General features: G+C 34.5%; 1 protein-coding gene across 6 annotated transcripts in view; it reads right to left on the reverse strand.

The window, feature by feature from the left end:
- Nucleotides 1-338: 338 nt before the first annotated feature.
- LOC118190584 (cholesin) overlaps nucleotides 339-14,621 on the reverse strand; it is a 46,091-nt gene continuing 31,808 nt past the window's right edge. For 5 of the 6 annotated variants that reach the window (XM_035361337.2, XM_085810761.1, XM_035361335.2 and 2 more), the window contains one exon: nucleotides 339-481. In XM_035361337.2, coding sequence (XP_035217228.1) covers nucleotides 423-481 — 59 coding nt within the window. In that variant the 3' untranslated portion in view covers nucleotides 339-422. Of the gene's footprint in view, nucleotides 482-13,499; nucleotides 13,611-14,621 lie in introns of all 6 variants that reach the window. The other variant, XR_015039447.1, reaches the window with a different exon arrangement.

Here is a 14,621-nt window from a genome sequence, read left to right on the forward strand (position 1 = left end):
GTAATGGTTATGCCACAACCAAGAGAGAATGAATGGGAAAAAACAGGTATAAATATATGTAGGCACACCTAAATCTTTTAAATGCTAAAGGACTCTAAAAGTCTTAATCCCTGACTATCACTAATTAGATTTTGTTCTAAGCCTCATTAATTGAAAATTACCTACAATGAAAATTATTTAAAACACAATATTCTAAATTTTTAAAACATTTTAATTCACAAATCCTAATTCTGAAATCTAATAAATTTACTATGAGCATTTTGATATTTTTAAGGATATTTCAGAAGCATATTACTGTAATATTTTTGAAAAATATAATAATATTCACACAGGAAAAATAACACTTCAAATATAAAATTTTAATTACATTTTAAAAATTTAAATATTTACAATGAGGTGTTATCTACATATTTAAATAACTGCTAAATTAACACTTGAAGAACTCTTCTAGCTCTTTCAAAAACTGTAAAATCAGCTTCACCTGAAATAAAAATATTCAATTTATAAAAATTTAACGTTTTTTATAAAAAATACATACGTTGGGGAAGAGGGGGGAACATGCACTGCATAAATTTGTTTTAACTATTTTCAACTCTTTATGTTCAAGTTTTGTAGAAATATAATATACATTTACTTTAAACATTAAAGCTGAGTTGCTAAATAGTAATAAAATAGCTTTCAGCTAAATAGTAATAAAATGCAAACACAATGAAATTACAAGGGAAGGGGAAAAAATGAAATTAAAAAAAAATATGAAAAAATTAATTTAAAAAAAATAACTCTCTCACTCACACCCAAACAAAAAATTATTTCTTTTTTAAATAATGCATGGTTATTAAATACTTAATTACTTCTTCTATGAAACCTATTTATATTATAAAAATCTTTAATGACATCTTCAAAACCAAATTTCAATAGTTAATGTTATTGGGTTATTCACAAAATCTTGATATCAGCTGTTGATATGTCTCACATCAACTTTGAAATACTAATTAAATGGCATAAAAATTTCTGAGTTCATTAAAGACAAAAGTCCAGAAGACAGTGTGCGAAATCATATAAAAATATTGTAATATATCAGCCAAAGTATCTCTTACTTAAGCACAAGTTTGCTCAAATGCTATCACGGAAAAGTAATTATTCTAGTTTAAAAGTTATGCATGATTATAATTTAAAAGTTATGCAAAATAATTGATTCAGATCAATTTTAGTTAACAAATGAATTTCGATATACAAGGTTCTTAAAATGTTTGTAGTATTATAAAGTCAAGCTCTAAATGAGAGGTTCCTCAAAAATCAAGGTGAGAATTCTTTGATCTCAGATTAGTAGACAAAAACTATTACAAAAAGCTCGAAGCAAGAACAGATAAGATGTAGTTAAAATCACGACTTCGAAATGCTGAAAAATAGAAAATAGGTTCTTTCCGATAATCTGCACATCTTGAAAAGTATTCATAAGGACACAAGGTTTCTAAAATATGCAAAATCTGATGTCTCCCAAATGTATTTATGTGGCAACTCAGGTATGTGCATGCCTGTGCATGTGCATAGCTGGATTGCCACAAAAGGTGGAAATATTCAAATTTGAGTTGCTTTTCTCATAAATATTTTTTTTTTTTTTTTTTTGTTTCCATCTGAGTACATTTTTTTTGGGTCACCCAGATGGTATAGTGGTTAGGGGAGCCTACTGTGATACTAGTGTGGCCCGGGTTCAAATCCTGGAAAATCCATGGACATTCGTAAATGTATAGTTTCTCTGCAGCATGGGGGCACTCTAAATATGCAGCAAGCCAAAAGTTCTCCCAAACGGTTGGTGGTAGGGAAAGAGGGGTGGAAGATGCTCAGACCCATCCCTCTGGGTTGCTCTCCTTCAAAATTAGGGTTGGAAATGAGTGAAGTTGTATTGCCACATGTATGGTGCTGAAGGCTTTGCAAAACGACAGATGCAATCTACCTCTCCTAGCCATGATGAATTCCGTGGACTTGTTTTGATGTCAATGTCAGGGAAGTAAGAAAAGTCACAGCCACACTTTTTTTGTTCAAAAATACAGAATATAAAAATTTGCATTTCATAAAGAAGTACTTCGTAATGATTGGAATTTGCATGAGATGTCAAATTTCTGCAATTCTCTGATTTATTTTTTTTAAAAGATAAAACAGAAAAGAAAAAAGAAAAAGAAAAAAAAAAAAAAGAGTTCTTACGGATGTCTTTCTCATTTTTAACTTCGTTAATTATTTGTTGTTTTATGTAGTTCTTAGTGAGCTGCTATTTTTGAAAACGGTTGTTGCATTTACTGCCTTAACTTAGAAATTGGTTGCCAAAGGTTCGCCACTTTTTGGGAGGGGAATATGGTTAATCATAAAGTACAAGAAAATACTAATTTTAGGCATCATGTAATTGAAGCAAGATGAACAGAAACACTTCCTTATTTACAAATTAATAAATATGTGAAGTAACAACTATATGGGAGATGAGGTAAGGTGACAGAGAAATGCAGTGGTGCTATGCTGAACAATTAAGATTTTTTAGAACACCAAAAATTATATTTTGCAAACATATTTTATAATTCCATGATCTTTTGTTTTTACATGAGCACCCACAGCACTAAATACTTCAAGACTAGCCCTATGAATAACCTTAAATGATATGTATGTTTTATCATTTGAAATGCACTATGTAATTAATTATAATGAAAATGGCAATGAATTTTAATACAATTCAAATACAAAATTTAATACAAATTCTGCCCAGTGGCAGAATTTTCTGTGAAAGACAGTATTATTCACTTATAAAACATTACAGTATATATAATTATTCACTTATAACAGTATTATTCACTTATAAACATTACAGTATATATTCACTTATAAAACATTATTATAGACAGTATTATTCACTTATAAACAATTAATTCTAGAATTTTCTGGAATATAGAGGTGCTACAACATTGAAATGTGGGCTCTCAGATGAAATTTACCACTTATGTTCATTGCGTAGCTGCCAACTTTAAAATACAAAAAACTGAGAGTTCTGGGAAAATTTCAGGCTGCATTATGGCATCATTTAAAAAATAACCCAAGCTGATTTAAATTTGCTTTCTAATGCATAATTCAGGTTTTTCAACAACATTTGAACCCTACTACATTGAACTTATAAGGGATCAAAAATTTGGTTCACTACATCTGATCTGATTAAAAAAAAAAAAAAAAAAAATGGACAACCTCACAAAATAGTGTGAGTGCCACATCTCTTAAAAAGCTGTTAATAACTATTTTTGAAGTGTATTTAAAGTTAATTACAATTATTAGGTACCTTTAGATTATCTGCCTAACCCTGAAAGAATTCATCAGGCAATGCACTGTCACCAAGAGAGGGAACTCAAAACATTATTGTTACGAATTTGGTATTTAAAAAAGCTAATGTTAGTTCAATTATAAATTAAATGGTTTTATTTCTCGCGCAGTGCAGATGTCCAGGCCCGGTTTAAGGGGATGCACCGTTCTGCACGAAAGCGAGTCAACTTGGCGACGGAGAAAGTGAAGCCCAGATACGACACGCGAGCTACTAGACATAGATCCAACAAAGGAGACAAGGTGTGGTTGTGGAATCCGACTCGACGGAAAGGACTTTGTCCAAAATTACAGTCACCTTGGGATGGTCCGTACACAGTCCTAAACAGGCTGAATGACGTCGTGGTTCGGATCCGTAAGTCTACGAACTCTAAACCTAAAGTCGTTCATCACGACAGGTTAGATCGTTACTATGGCCATAGTACATAATGTAAATAATTGTAAATAATATAAGACCATGGTCCATTTTGTTTTTAAATGTGTATTTGATTTGATTTGTATTTAGTATTTGATTTGCATTTTGTATTTGATTTGTATTTGATAGTATTTGATTTGTTTTATTTATTGCATTTATTGTTCATGTTGTTTATTATTGTAATGTAATGCTTATTAATGCATTTACGCCACAATTGTAAGTTTGGCTTCCTGTCCAGGGATTGTACTGCCCGGGACGTGCAGTCCTTGGGAAGGGGGCAGTGTTACAAATTTGGTATTTAAAAAAGCTAATGTTAATTCAATTATAAATTAAATGGTTTTATTTCTCGCGCAGTGCAGCGCGTGACGAATATTAAAAGAAAGCTAACCCGGAAAATTGAAAATACAAGAGCGTGTGCATTAAATAAATAAATATCTCTTTTTGATTTCGAGAAAGTACTGGAAAATTCTAGCGCGTGATTTTAAAATCTTATAAAAGGAGGAAAACATCTCAGTTTGTAGTAGTTGCTTAGTTTGTTGTTGTTTAGAAAACTGCTCTTGTTGATTGTAGCGAATTCGCGGATTAGCATTCTTTAGCTGTTTTGAATTACGTTATATTGGACATTTGAGTAGTTAAAAGATAACTACTGTGAGATATTGTAATACTGCATGATAATTTGAGAAAATTTAAGCATTTTTGTTGTGATAATAATAAATTTTTGTTCATTTTTCATCGGACTTGTGCATTCATTTCATAACGAACCCGTACGCACGCAACATTATGAAAAGGTTATGGGATTAAATATTTTGATTCAAAATGCAGTAATCAAGGTATGCACATGTATGTAGCATATAGGCGTAGATTTCAGCTTTTCAAATATGAATGTCATTTTTCTGGTTAGTGCTGTTTCGATTCGTGTTTGACAAGTTTAAACAACTATTTTCATTGTAAGGAATCATAATGGGACTGTGGAGTTTGCTAGCTGCTGACAAACAAAGCACTGCATTGCTTTTGAAATATGCCATGCTGACACAACTGAATTTGTGCACTGATACTGCAATATGTGAAATGCCCTTTTTCAAAGAAATTTTTCTAATGTGAAAGCAGATCAATATTATATGTTCTTGGAAAAACAACAGCCTGTCTAAAATCATTTGTGCTATTCTTTTCTTTTCTTTTTTTAATGAAAAACAGATCTTAGTGTAGATGGGAAAATGACAGTGTGCACCGTGGGAAAATGACCATGTTGTGTATGATGTCAAGTTTCTACAAATCTCTAACTTCTTTTAAGGTGAAACATATTGCTGTGTACACTGGGATAACAGAAAGAAAAAAAGGTAACTGTTTCGTTATGGACATTTCTTGCATTTTCAACTCTGTTAATTGTTTGTTGTTTTAAGTAATTCATAGTGTGCAGTTTTTGAAAATGGCTGTTGTCTTTTGCATCTTAGTTTGGCTAAAATTTAGACTAATCATTGGTGACTTTTTGAAGGGTTAAGTGGCTAATAAGAAAATATCAATTATTATTATGTGCAGTTACTAAATTTCTTTTCTTTTTTTTTAATCCCAGTTTTACCATGCATTATTAAATTTACACAAAAAATTACTTAGCTTAAAAGTCCTGCTTTAAACCTGTTTTATCAATTATATATTTCCATTTAAAATACGTATTTTCAATTCTGAATAACCATCAGCCCTGAACATAGTGATATCGCAGAGCTCAGTCAAAAAACTTCAACGGAATCAAAAAACCAAGTCAAGCTCTTGTCCCATGGATTAAGGGTTCTTCGGCCCAGTGTGTGACACAGTAGGATTTCCTAGGATATGTTTATTGTGTGTCCTGGTTTGCAATTATTCATTGCTATACCTAGTTCACTACAGCCTTTTGTTTAGACTGCAATAAAGGATGGGGGTGATGATGAAAGAACAGTAACCTATAGGTACATTTTTTCATTCAAACAACAAGACGAATTTAAGGATTAGTAACCCTTTAGTCAAAAATTGCAGAAATCATGCGAAAAAAAAGTGGAAACACACACACAAAAAGTTTTCTCTTGACGATATCCACAAAATTCATTATACCTGATTTTAACATATTTGATGTTTACTATCACATTCGAAGCTTACATATAAAACAACATTATGCGTATAAGAAATCAAACTTGACCAAAATGTTCATTCGTTACATCAGAGGGTTCGTTACGAGCAGGGTTTGTGAGGTTTCAATGTAGCATACTCAAACCTTGCTGAATGTACTCTAGATATTCTAAATTTTATGTTCTTTGGCTAATTTCATTTTGTAATTTTCATACACTTTTATATTAAGAAACTCCTACATAGCCTGTAAGGATCTTAAGTTTTACTAACGTTTATTTTATTTTAAATCTTTACTATCACTTCTTATTTTCTACTTCCGGCCAGAATTATAAGCGTGAAGGTTTTTATGCAAAGTTTGTCTGGCGAACGCCAAGTATTTAAGTGTGGCCTTTTTGCCAAGCGAAAGAGAGGAAGCAGTGAGTCAACGCAGGCCGCTTACCTTAGAAGTTACGCAGTTGCTGTTTGCCTTCCAGGCCAGAGGTTTTAATCCTCTTGATAAATTAAACGTATTGTAGTGTTCACAGTCTCTGTGCTACATACGCTTCATGTTATTATAAGGCCAATCTTCCACGTGTATTATTCTAAAGTTAAATTAGAGTTTAGTTTTATTTTTATACTTTTATGTTAGACCCCGAGTGGCGGGTCATTGTATTCCGAAGTACGGAAGTTGTTGTATATAGAGAAAAATAAAGGGTTTTGTATACCCTTCGTCTGTATCCTGTCTACTTACCACAATTAGTGAACATAGCTTTAGTAAGCTCTCTGTTCCGAGTCAGGTCCTTGTATGTTCCCGAAGAAGGTTAGAAGGAACATTGACCCTGATAGTGGCGCCCAACGAAGAAGAATAACCATGGCCGAGTTTCAAGAAGAACCTGTGCTGCCTGCAGAAACGGCTCAGAATCCAGAAATGCCAGCTGCCGCCCTGGAAGGATTCGGTTACATCGTCCAGACCATGCGCGCTTCGATAAAACCAGAAGCAACGTTTAACGGAAACTCACCGGTAACCAGTTTTTTAGAAAAATTGGATGACCACTTCATGCTCTACCCCGTGCACGAGTTTCAAAAAGTTACCTTAGCTACCAGCGCTTTGAGGGGCCAAGCGCTTAACTGGTTCAAATGTATAGGCAGAAGTCTCTTGGGTCAAGCAGGAAGTCCCACCTATACTTACGAAAATTTCAAGACTGCCCTACTAAAAGCCTTCCCTGTTGTAAGGGATTGTGTGAAATTAGAAACGGAACTTTTCAGTGTATATCAACAAAGAATCGAAAACCTCTCGAGCTTTATTTTAAGAAAAATTCACGTTTTCAAGCTCTTGTATGGAAACCGTCCGGATCCTGAAATAATTCAAGTGATTTTGCCGAGGTTACTGCCGCAAGTGCAAGACTTTATTGAATTAAGAAATCCGACTACACTGGAAAAGTTATTTGAGCTAGCAATCCAGTTTGAAAGTAGAAGAACGGCGGACGTCGAAAGAAGATGCCAATATCAACAGCGAAACCAATTTGGTACGCCAAGACTACAGCAAACTCAAGCACATGACTACGGAGAAAAAGTGAATCAGTGGGCAAGGAAACCCGAGCATTCAAAAACAGCCGGCGAACGTCGACAGTTCAATAGCAACCCAGGAAAAAAGTCTCAAGGCCAGTGGAAAAAGAAGGAAAGCACGGAAAGAAAAAATAATTTAAACTAAAACGGATTTCTGCTGACGAGAGGGTGCGGAAATCCGAAGGCCACGAAAAACCCTCTTCCTACAAGTTAAATACAGTAATGGTGAAAAATTTGACTCTTCCGAAGATTGAAGTCTTGGTGAATAATATCCCGGCCACCGCACTCCTGGATACCGGCGCGCAGTGTTCCTGTGTGGCAGAGGAGTTTTTTAGAAAGTATTTTCGCAAATACCGCATATATAATGCGGATAATACGACAGTATTAGCGGCACAAGGAGAAAAATGTAAGTGCGTAGGTAAAGTACCTTTGTATATCCGTATCAAGGACGAACAAGTAAAGGTGATGTTTTTTATAGTAAAGAATCTGCAAGCACATTTGATCTTAGGAATAGATTTTCTTTCAGACGCACAAGCTACACTGGATTTTAATGAAGCGTCCCTTAAGCTGACAATGAAACCAGTGCGTGTAGAAAAGGCTGAACCGCCAAGGTTAAATCTTGACCACCTGCCTAATGACGAGCAAGATAGAATCCGACAAGTGGTAAGTGAATTTGCTTCGTTATTTAGTGATATTCCAGGATTTACTCAGGTTACTAACCATAGTATTGACACCGGAGATGCATTGCCAGTTCGTCAAAAACCATACCGGTATGATAAGAATAAGGAAAAAATTATAGAATGGCATATTACCGATATGCTACGTAAAAAAATCATAACGCCCATCTTAAGTAGTTATGCTAGCCTGGTGGTTTTATATAAGAAAAATAATGATTATCCTTTGGAGCATCCAAAAAGGTGGAGATTCGCTATTGATTACCGTAAATTAAATTCCATAACGAAATATCCGGTATATCCCTTACCGATCATAGAAGAAATTTTAAGGAACATAAAATCAACCAAATTTATGACGACTTTAGACTTAACGACTGGTTATTTTCAAATAGGGGTGAGGCCTGAGGACGTGCCTAAGACTGCTTTTATAACCAAGTCTGGCACTTATGCATTTTTGCGTATGCCGTTTGGCCTTTCAGGCGCCCCAGCAACATTTCAGCGATGCATGGACATTGTGTTAAGACCTGTTCTTGGAAAGTCCACATTTATCTATTTAGACGATATCATTATTACTAGTAATAATCTCGACCAACATGTACAGGATTTAAGACAGGTGTTTTCTTTATTAAATGAGGCCGGTCTAAAAGTTAACGTCGAAAAGTACAAATTTGCAGCCCCTGAATTAAAATATTTAGGTTACAAAATATCTCAAAAAGGGATCGAGACAGATGAATCAAAAATAATCGCTGTACAAAAGTATCCGACTCCAAACACGGCAAAGAAGCTCTCTTCTTTTCTAGGACTTTGTTCATATTATAGGTCCTTTATAAAAGATTTTGCGGCTATCGCTGAGCCATTGTTAAAATTAAAAAGGAAAAAGGCAAGATTCTCGTGGACGGCCGAAGCCAATAGTGCTTTCGAAAAATTAAAACAAGCATTAACGCAAGCCCCTGTGTTGAAATTTCCTGAAAAGGATGAAAATTTAGAAATTTCAGCGGATGCTTCGGATTATGCGGTAGGAGCGGTACTTTCGCAAAATCAGCAGCCCGTGGCATTTTTTAGCCGAACTTTAAATCAAACACAAAGAAATTCCGCGACCGAGAGAGAGGCACTTGCAGTTCTGTTAGCAGTGCAAAAATTCCGAGTCTATTTTGGAAAGGCGCCGATAACAGTATACTCTGATCATGCGGCGGTAACTAGATTGTACTCAGGGAAAAATTTATCCCCAAGGTTAATAAGATGGGCACTCAAGCTGCAAGAATATAATCTGGTAATCAAGCATACCCCTGGAAAGGAAAATATCGTAGCAGATGCCCTATCAAGGATTAAAATAGACGAACAAGGCAATACCGTAAAGATGGCAATGCTTACAGCGTGTACAATAAATTCCCGAGAAACTGTAATAACAGAACTAGGTAAGGATCCTGAATGGAAGTATTTATGAGTATTTGAAGGATCCTGAAAATTTTAGCCACCAAGATATTGTGGCGATAAGAAATAGGGCGGCCCATTACGAACTAATAGATGGTCTATTATTCTATACAAAAACTACGAATTCCAACAACGAATTTCGACCTGTTATCCCAGCTAGTCTTAGATTAAATATCCTGCAGGAGCTCCATGACAGCCCTTTAGCTTCTCATGCTGGTATTCGAAAAACTATCCAACGCGTACGCGAGGCAGTCTACTTTCCTGAACTGCAAAAGTTAACAAGGGCGTATGTCCAGTCCTGCCCAACATGTCAAGCCATTCATTATATTAATTTCCGCCCGGCCGGGTTTCTAAATAGTATTAAATCCGAATTTCCAAATGAAATAATTGGCATCGATTTATTGGACCCTTTCCCAAAAAGTCAGTTAAATAAAAGTCGCTATCTCCTTGTTATGGTTGATCATTTTAGTAAATGGACTGAAATTGTTCCCTTAAAACGAGCCTCCGCGAAATTAGTTACTGATTCTATTTTAAATAAATATATTTTAAAATACGGGGCGCCCCTAAAAGTTATATCGGTTAATGGTCCTCAATTTGTAAGTAATATATTTGAAGACATGTGCCACAAACTGGGAATACGTCATTTAAAAATGGTCCCGTATCTGCCGCAATCAAATATAGCGGAACGGGTCAATAGAAATATAGTGAAAATTATCCGTAGTTATGTTAAAAATTTTCATAAAAGCTGGGATAACTATGTCAATGAATTTGCTTTCGCCCTTAGGACCGCAAAACATGATACAACGGGCAAAACTCCTGCTGAGTTATTTCTAGGCAGAAAGATTATAACACCGTTAGATAAATTATTTTATGTGCAACAAAGAGCCCCAGAATTTAAAATGGGTGATATAGAAAAACTAATAAAAGAAGCAAAAAAGAATACGGACGTAGCACAAAGAAAACAGAAGCTATATTATGATTTGAAACGACGGGGAGTAACTTATAAAGTAGGGGATGAAGTTTTAAAAATTAAGCATTCACTTTCTTCAGCACCAGAAGATAAAACTGACAAATTTTTTCCACGATTTGAAAGACCATATGTTATAGAAAAAATAACTCACGCTGTTGTAGTGTTAAAAGCCAGAAATGGTGAAACCTGTTCCGCAAACATTGATCAAATCAAGCCCTACTTCGATCGTAATAAAATGCAAATCTTTTCAGATCTTTTGCAGGATCCGGCACGGCAGACACCGCAGGTACAAGCTTCAGAGGTGGAAAAACGACAAGTACAAGGGCAAGCCAATGAGAGACAGAAGCAAGTGAAAAGAAAATTGCCCCGCGGAAAAATTGAAGGTAACAAGAAAAAGAAGCCGTTCCACCGTCCAGAAAAGAGAGTTCACGAACACCCCCAGAATGAAGAAGGGAGAAGGGCAACGTATGAGAAGAGAACCAGGAGAAGTGACGGCAACTATAACCCGGCTTTAAGAACGGCCAGCAACGAGGTCCAAGCAAGAACACGGAAGAAATCTCCCAGTTCCGCCAAGACCAGCTGCCATCAAACGGCCAAGACCACAAGCAGAGGAGAAAAGGAAAGTATTCAAGGGTGGCCGAACTGGCGAAAAAAGGAAGCTTCCAGAGGAAAGCACTGAAGGGCGAGCCCGTACAAGAAGGAGGATAAATCAAGCTACTATCTGCAGTACCTTTAAAGACTGGGCCCAGAAAAGGATGTCCGAATATTACAAAGATAAGTAAAATTTTATGTTACTTTGCAAACTTAAGTTAATCTTTCATTCTTACTGCAAGTTTGAGATTTCAAGAAGTTTTACCTCATGCGAGGTCTACCTTTATCGCCAAAAGGGCGAGAAATGAGTTGTGACCGATTTTCTTATTATGTTTTCAATTACTCGCGCGTAAAACTAAAGTTGATGTATAATAGCGTTGTGTAAAGACTTAAATATTGTAAAAAGTTATTGTATAAATTTTATTTAAAACATTCTAGCAAGAAAGAAGTTTTAGTCTGAAAGACTTTTTGAAATGTAGTATTTCAATGTAGAAAGAATTGGCACTTGCTTTGAAAAGAATAGAAGTTAACAATGTACTACTAATGTATGTTTTCAAATGTGTAAAATTAACAGCATGTTGATATGTTCTTATATACAATGTGAACTGTTATTTTAAATGTTAAGAAATACCGTGATATGGTAAAAGTGAAAGTAATGTTAAAAATTTGTTATTCGTGTGACTGTAAAGACTAAATCATGGCGAATATGTGTTAAAGGTTGAATGATGTAGTTAGGCTCTCTGACGTTAGAATAGTACCTCAGGGTTTAGAGTTGAAATTAGGGTGTGTTAAGAGGTCTCGTTATGTTGAATTTTAACACGTTAGTGTTTTGATTGTAGGAGGAAGTGTGGCACACGTAGACAGAAACACATTCGTGTTTGGTGTTCTTTTACAACACATGTCAGATAGCACGGGGAGAGATAATTAAAATAGTCATGAATGAAATAAGAATGTTAAGAGCAGTATAACTGTATATGTTACTTGCCATGTCATTGTGTAACATTTCATTAAACTAGTTTTCCTTCCAGATCTCTGGAAGGAACCAGAATTGAATAAAAGCTCCTGTTTAGATGCAGTACAGATGAAAAAAAAATTTTGTATCCTGGGAGCTGCTATTGTAACAAATTTCTTTCTTTTAAATTTCTAGTTTCTAGCGAAGTGTGTTTGTAAAAGGTTGGCCTCGCGTTAGATTCTAGAGCTAAAAGTTTTCAACAAGGTCGTTTTAGACCTCAGTTTCAAACTAATTAACTCTGGCGGGAAGTATGTAAGGATCTTAAGTTTTACTAACGTTTATTTTATTTTAAATCTTTACTATCACTTCTTATTTTCTACTTCCGGCCAGAATTATAAGCGTGAAGGTTTTTATGCAAAGTTTGTCTGGCGAACGCCAAGTATTTAAGTGTGGCCTTTTTGCCAAGCGAAAGAGAGGAAGCAGTGAGTCAACGCAGGCCGCTTACCTTAGAAGTTACGCAGTTGCTGTTTGCCTTCCAGGCCAGAGGTTTTAATCCTCTTGATAAATTAAACGTATTGTAGTGTTCACAGTCTCTGTGCTACATACGCTTCATGTTATTATAAGGCCAATCTTCCATGTGTATTATTCTAAAGTTAGAGTTTAGTTTTATTTTTATACTTTTACGTTAGACCCCGAGTGGCGGGTCATTGTATTCCGAAGTACGGAAGTTATTGTATATACAGAAAAATAAAGGGTTTTGTATACCCTTCGTCTGTATCCTGTCTACTTACCACAATTAGTGAACATAGCTTTAGTAAGCTCTCTGTTCCGAGTCAGGTCCTTTTATGTTCCCGAAGAAGGTTAGAAGGAACATTGAACCTGATAAGCCAATTTATTAATGTACTTTTAAAGACAATGAAAATAAAATTACAATCGATGCACATAATATTATGTGGATAAACTTTGTAATGTGCCATACAGTTATGTAAAACAAAATTAAATACAAATATTAACTGCTGTCCACATGTAATGTAAATACAATTCAGGTCAAAGACAATGTAATAATAAATTATGCTGAAAATCACTAGGTGTGAAGGAATGAAGTTTGCACAATTAAGTTTCACTTATTGCTGCAAAACATTTTCCTTAGTATAGGCTAAAAATTAAAAACTTGGGAGGTTTAGCAGCTATGCTATTGCTACAATTTTTCACATGAAAGTGTTCCCAGTTGTCACACCAGAGTTATTTCACTAAGTTTCATTTCATATCACCTGAAATGGTGGAAGATTCAGCTTTGCACTGATTTGGGAGATCAGGCTCCTAAATTATTTTCAGTTTGATGGGCCATTCTTTAAAAACTCCTGCATCTTGATTATTAATTTATAAAACCATGTAGCCTATTGATGTATTTGTTTTTGAAGGCTAATAACTCTATAGAAGCAATTTTAAAAACTTTACCATTTTTTGGCATACCTTTTTGACAGTCCTACCTGTGATGGTGACTTTCATAAGAAAAGGTCATCTTGCCAGTTTTTATCTGCATCTAATGTAAAAGGGCTAAGTGGAGAACAAAGGCCAAGTACTCTAAAGAAAAATAATTTTATTTTTAAGCACTGATGTGATGTTTTAGGTTAGATTTGTCAGTAGGCATACTCTGTACAAAAAAAAAAAAAAAAAAAAAAAAAAAAAAAAGGAGGACGGTTCTGTATCTCCTGTTCTACTGAGCCAACATGTCTCAAAATGCGGATTTAGGATATATATTAGATTTATACACATAATTGCCCTAACATATGCATTTTGACACAAAATTGGACTTTTTTCTGAAATGCCATACTGATTTTTTTTCCATATTTCAATTTTACAACTCACATTATGCCAGAATATTAAATTTTGTAAAATTTGATGAGAAACTTACCAAGAAATTAAAAATTTATCTAGTTGCACTTTTTTCAATTTGCACCAAGAATAATTCACTTGACGAAATTCTTAATTCATGGTATCCTATTTTTCTTTCCTTTTTGTTGTGCACAAGTGGGAAAAAAAGGTACATATATTATAAAAGGTACATACAGGTCTTTCAAATAATTTTAGTAAAGTGTGCAAGCCCCATGTGGGTATGCCAGAAATATATCTACTAGGTGACGGCAGAAATTTTATAATTCAAAATTGTTTTCAAAAAATTTATAAAAATTACTAAAGAATAAAAATTGTAAAAATAAATCAGAAAACATCTGCAAATTTTATTCGCATTGATAAGTTTAATAAAAAAGAGATATTAATAGATATACACCATATTCAATTAACATCGAGAAGCTACAATTTTGAGAGCAAATTTTTTAAAAACCACTCGTGTGATTTTTACAAAACTTGGTACTTTGGCATAATTTGAGCCATAGAATCAAAATATGGGAAAAAAATCGGTATGTCATTTCAGAAAAATGTCCAATTTTGTGTCAAAATACCTATGTTAGAAGAATGCTATACATAAATCTAATATATATCCTAAATCATGCTTTCGAGACATCAAAATTGCAGGTTTAGGGAAGGAACACTTTTATTTATCAAAATACTTTTAAATGAGATAAAAGTAACATT

The sequence above is a fragment of the Stegodyphus dumicola genome, chromosome 2 (genome assembly GCF_044657685.1).
Source record: "Stegodyphus dumicola isolate Sdum_Otavi_A_Nest chromosome 2, ASM4465768v1".
Taxonomy (NCBI): domain Eukaryota; kingdom Metazoa; phylum Arthropoda; class Arachnida; order Araneae; family Eresidae; genus Stegodyphus; species Stegodyphus dumicola.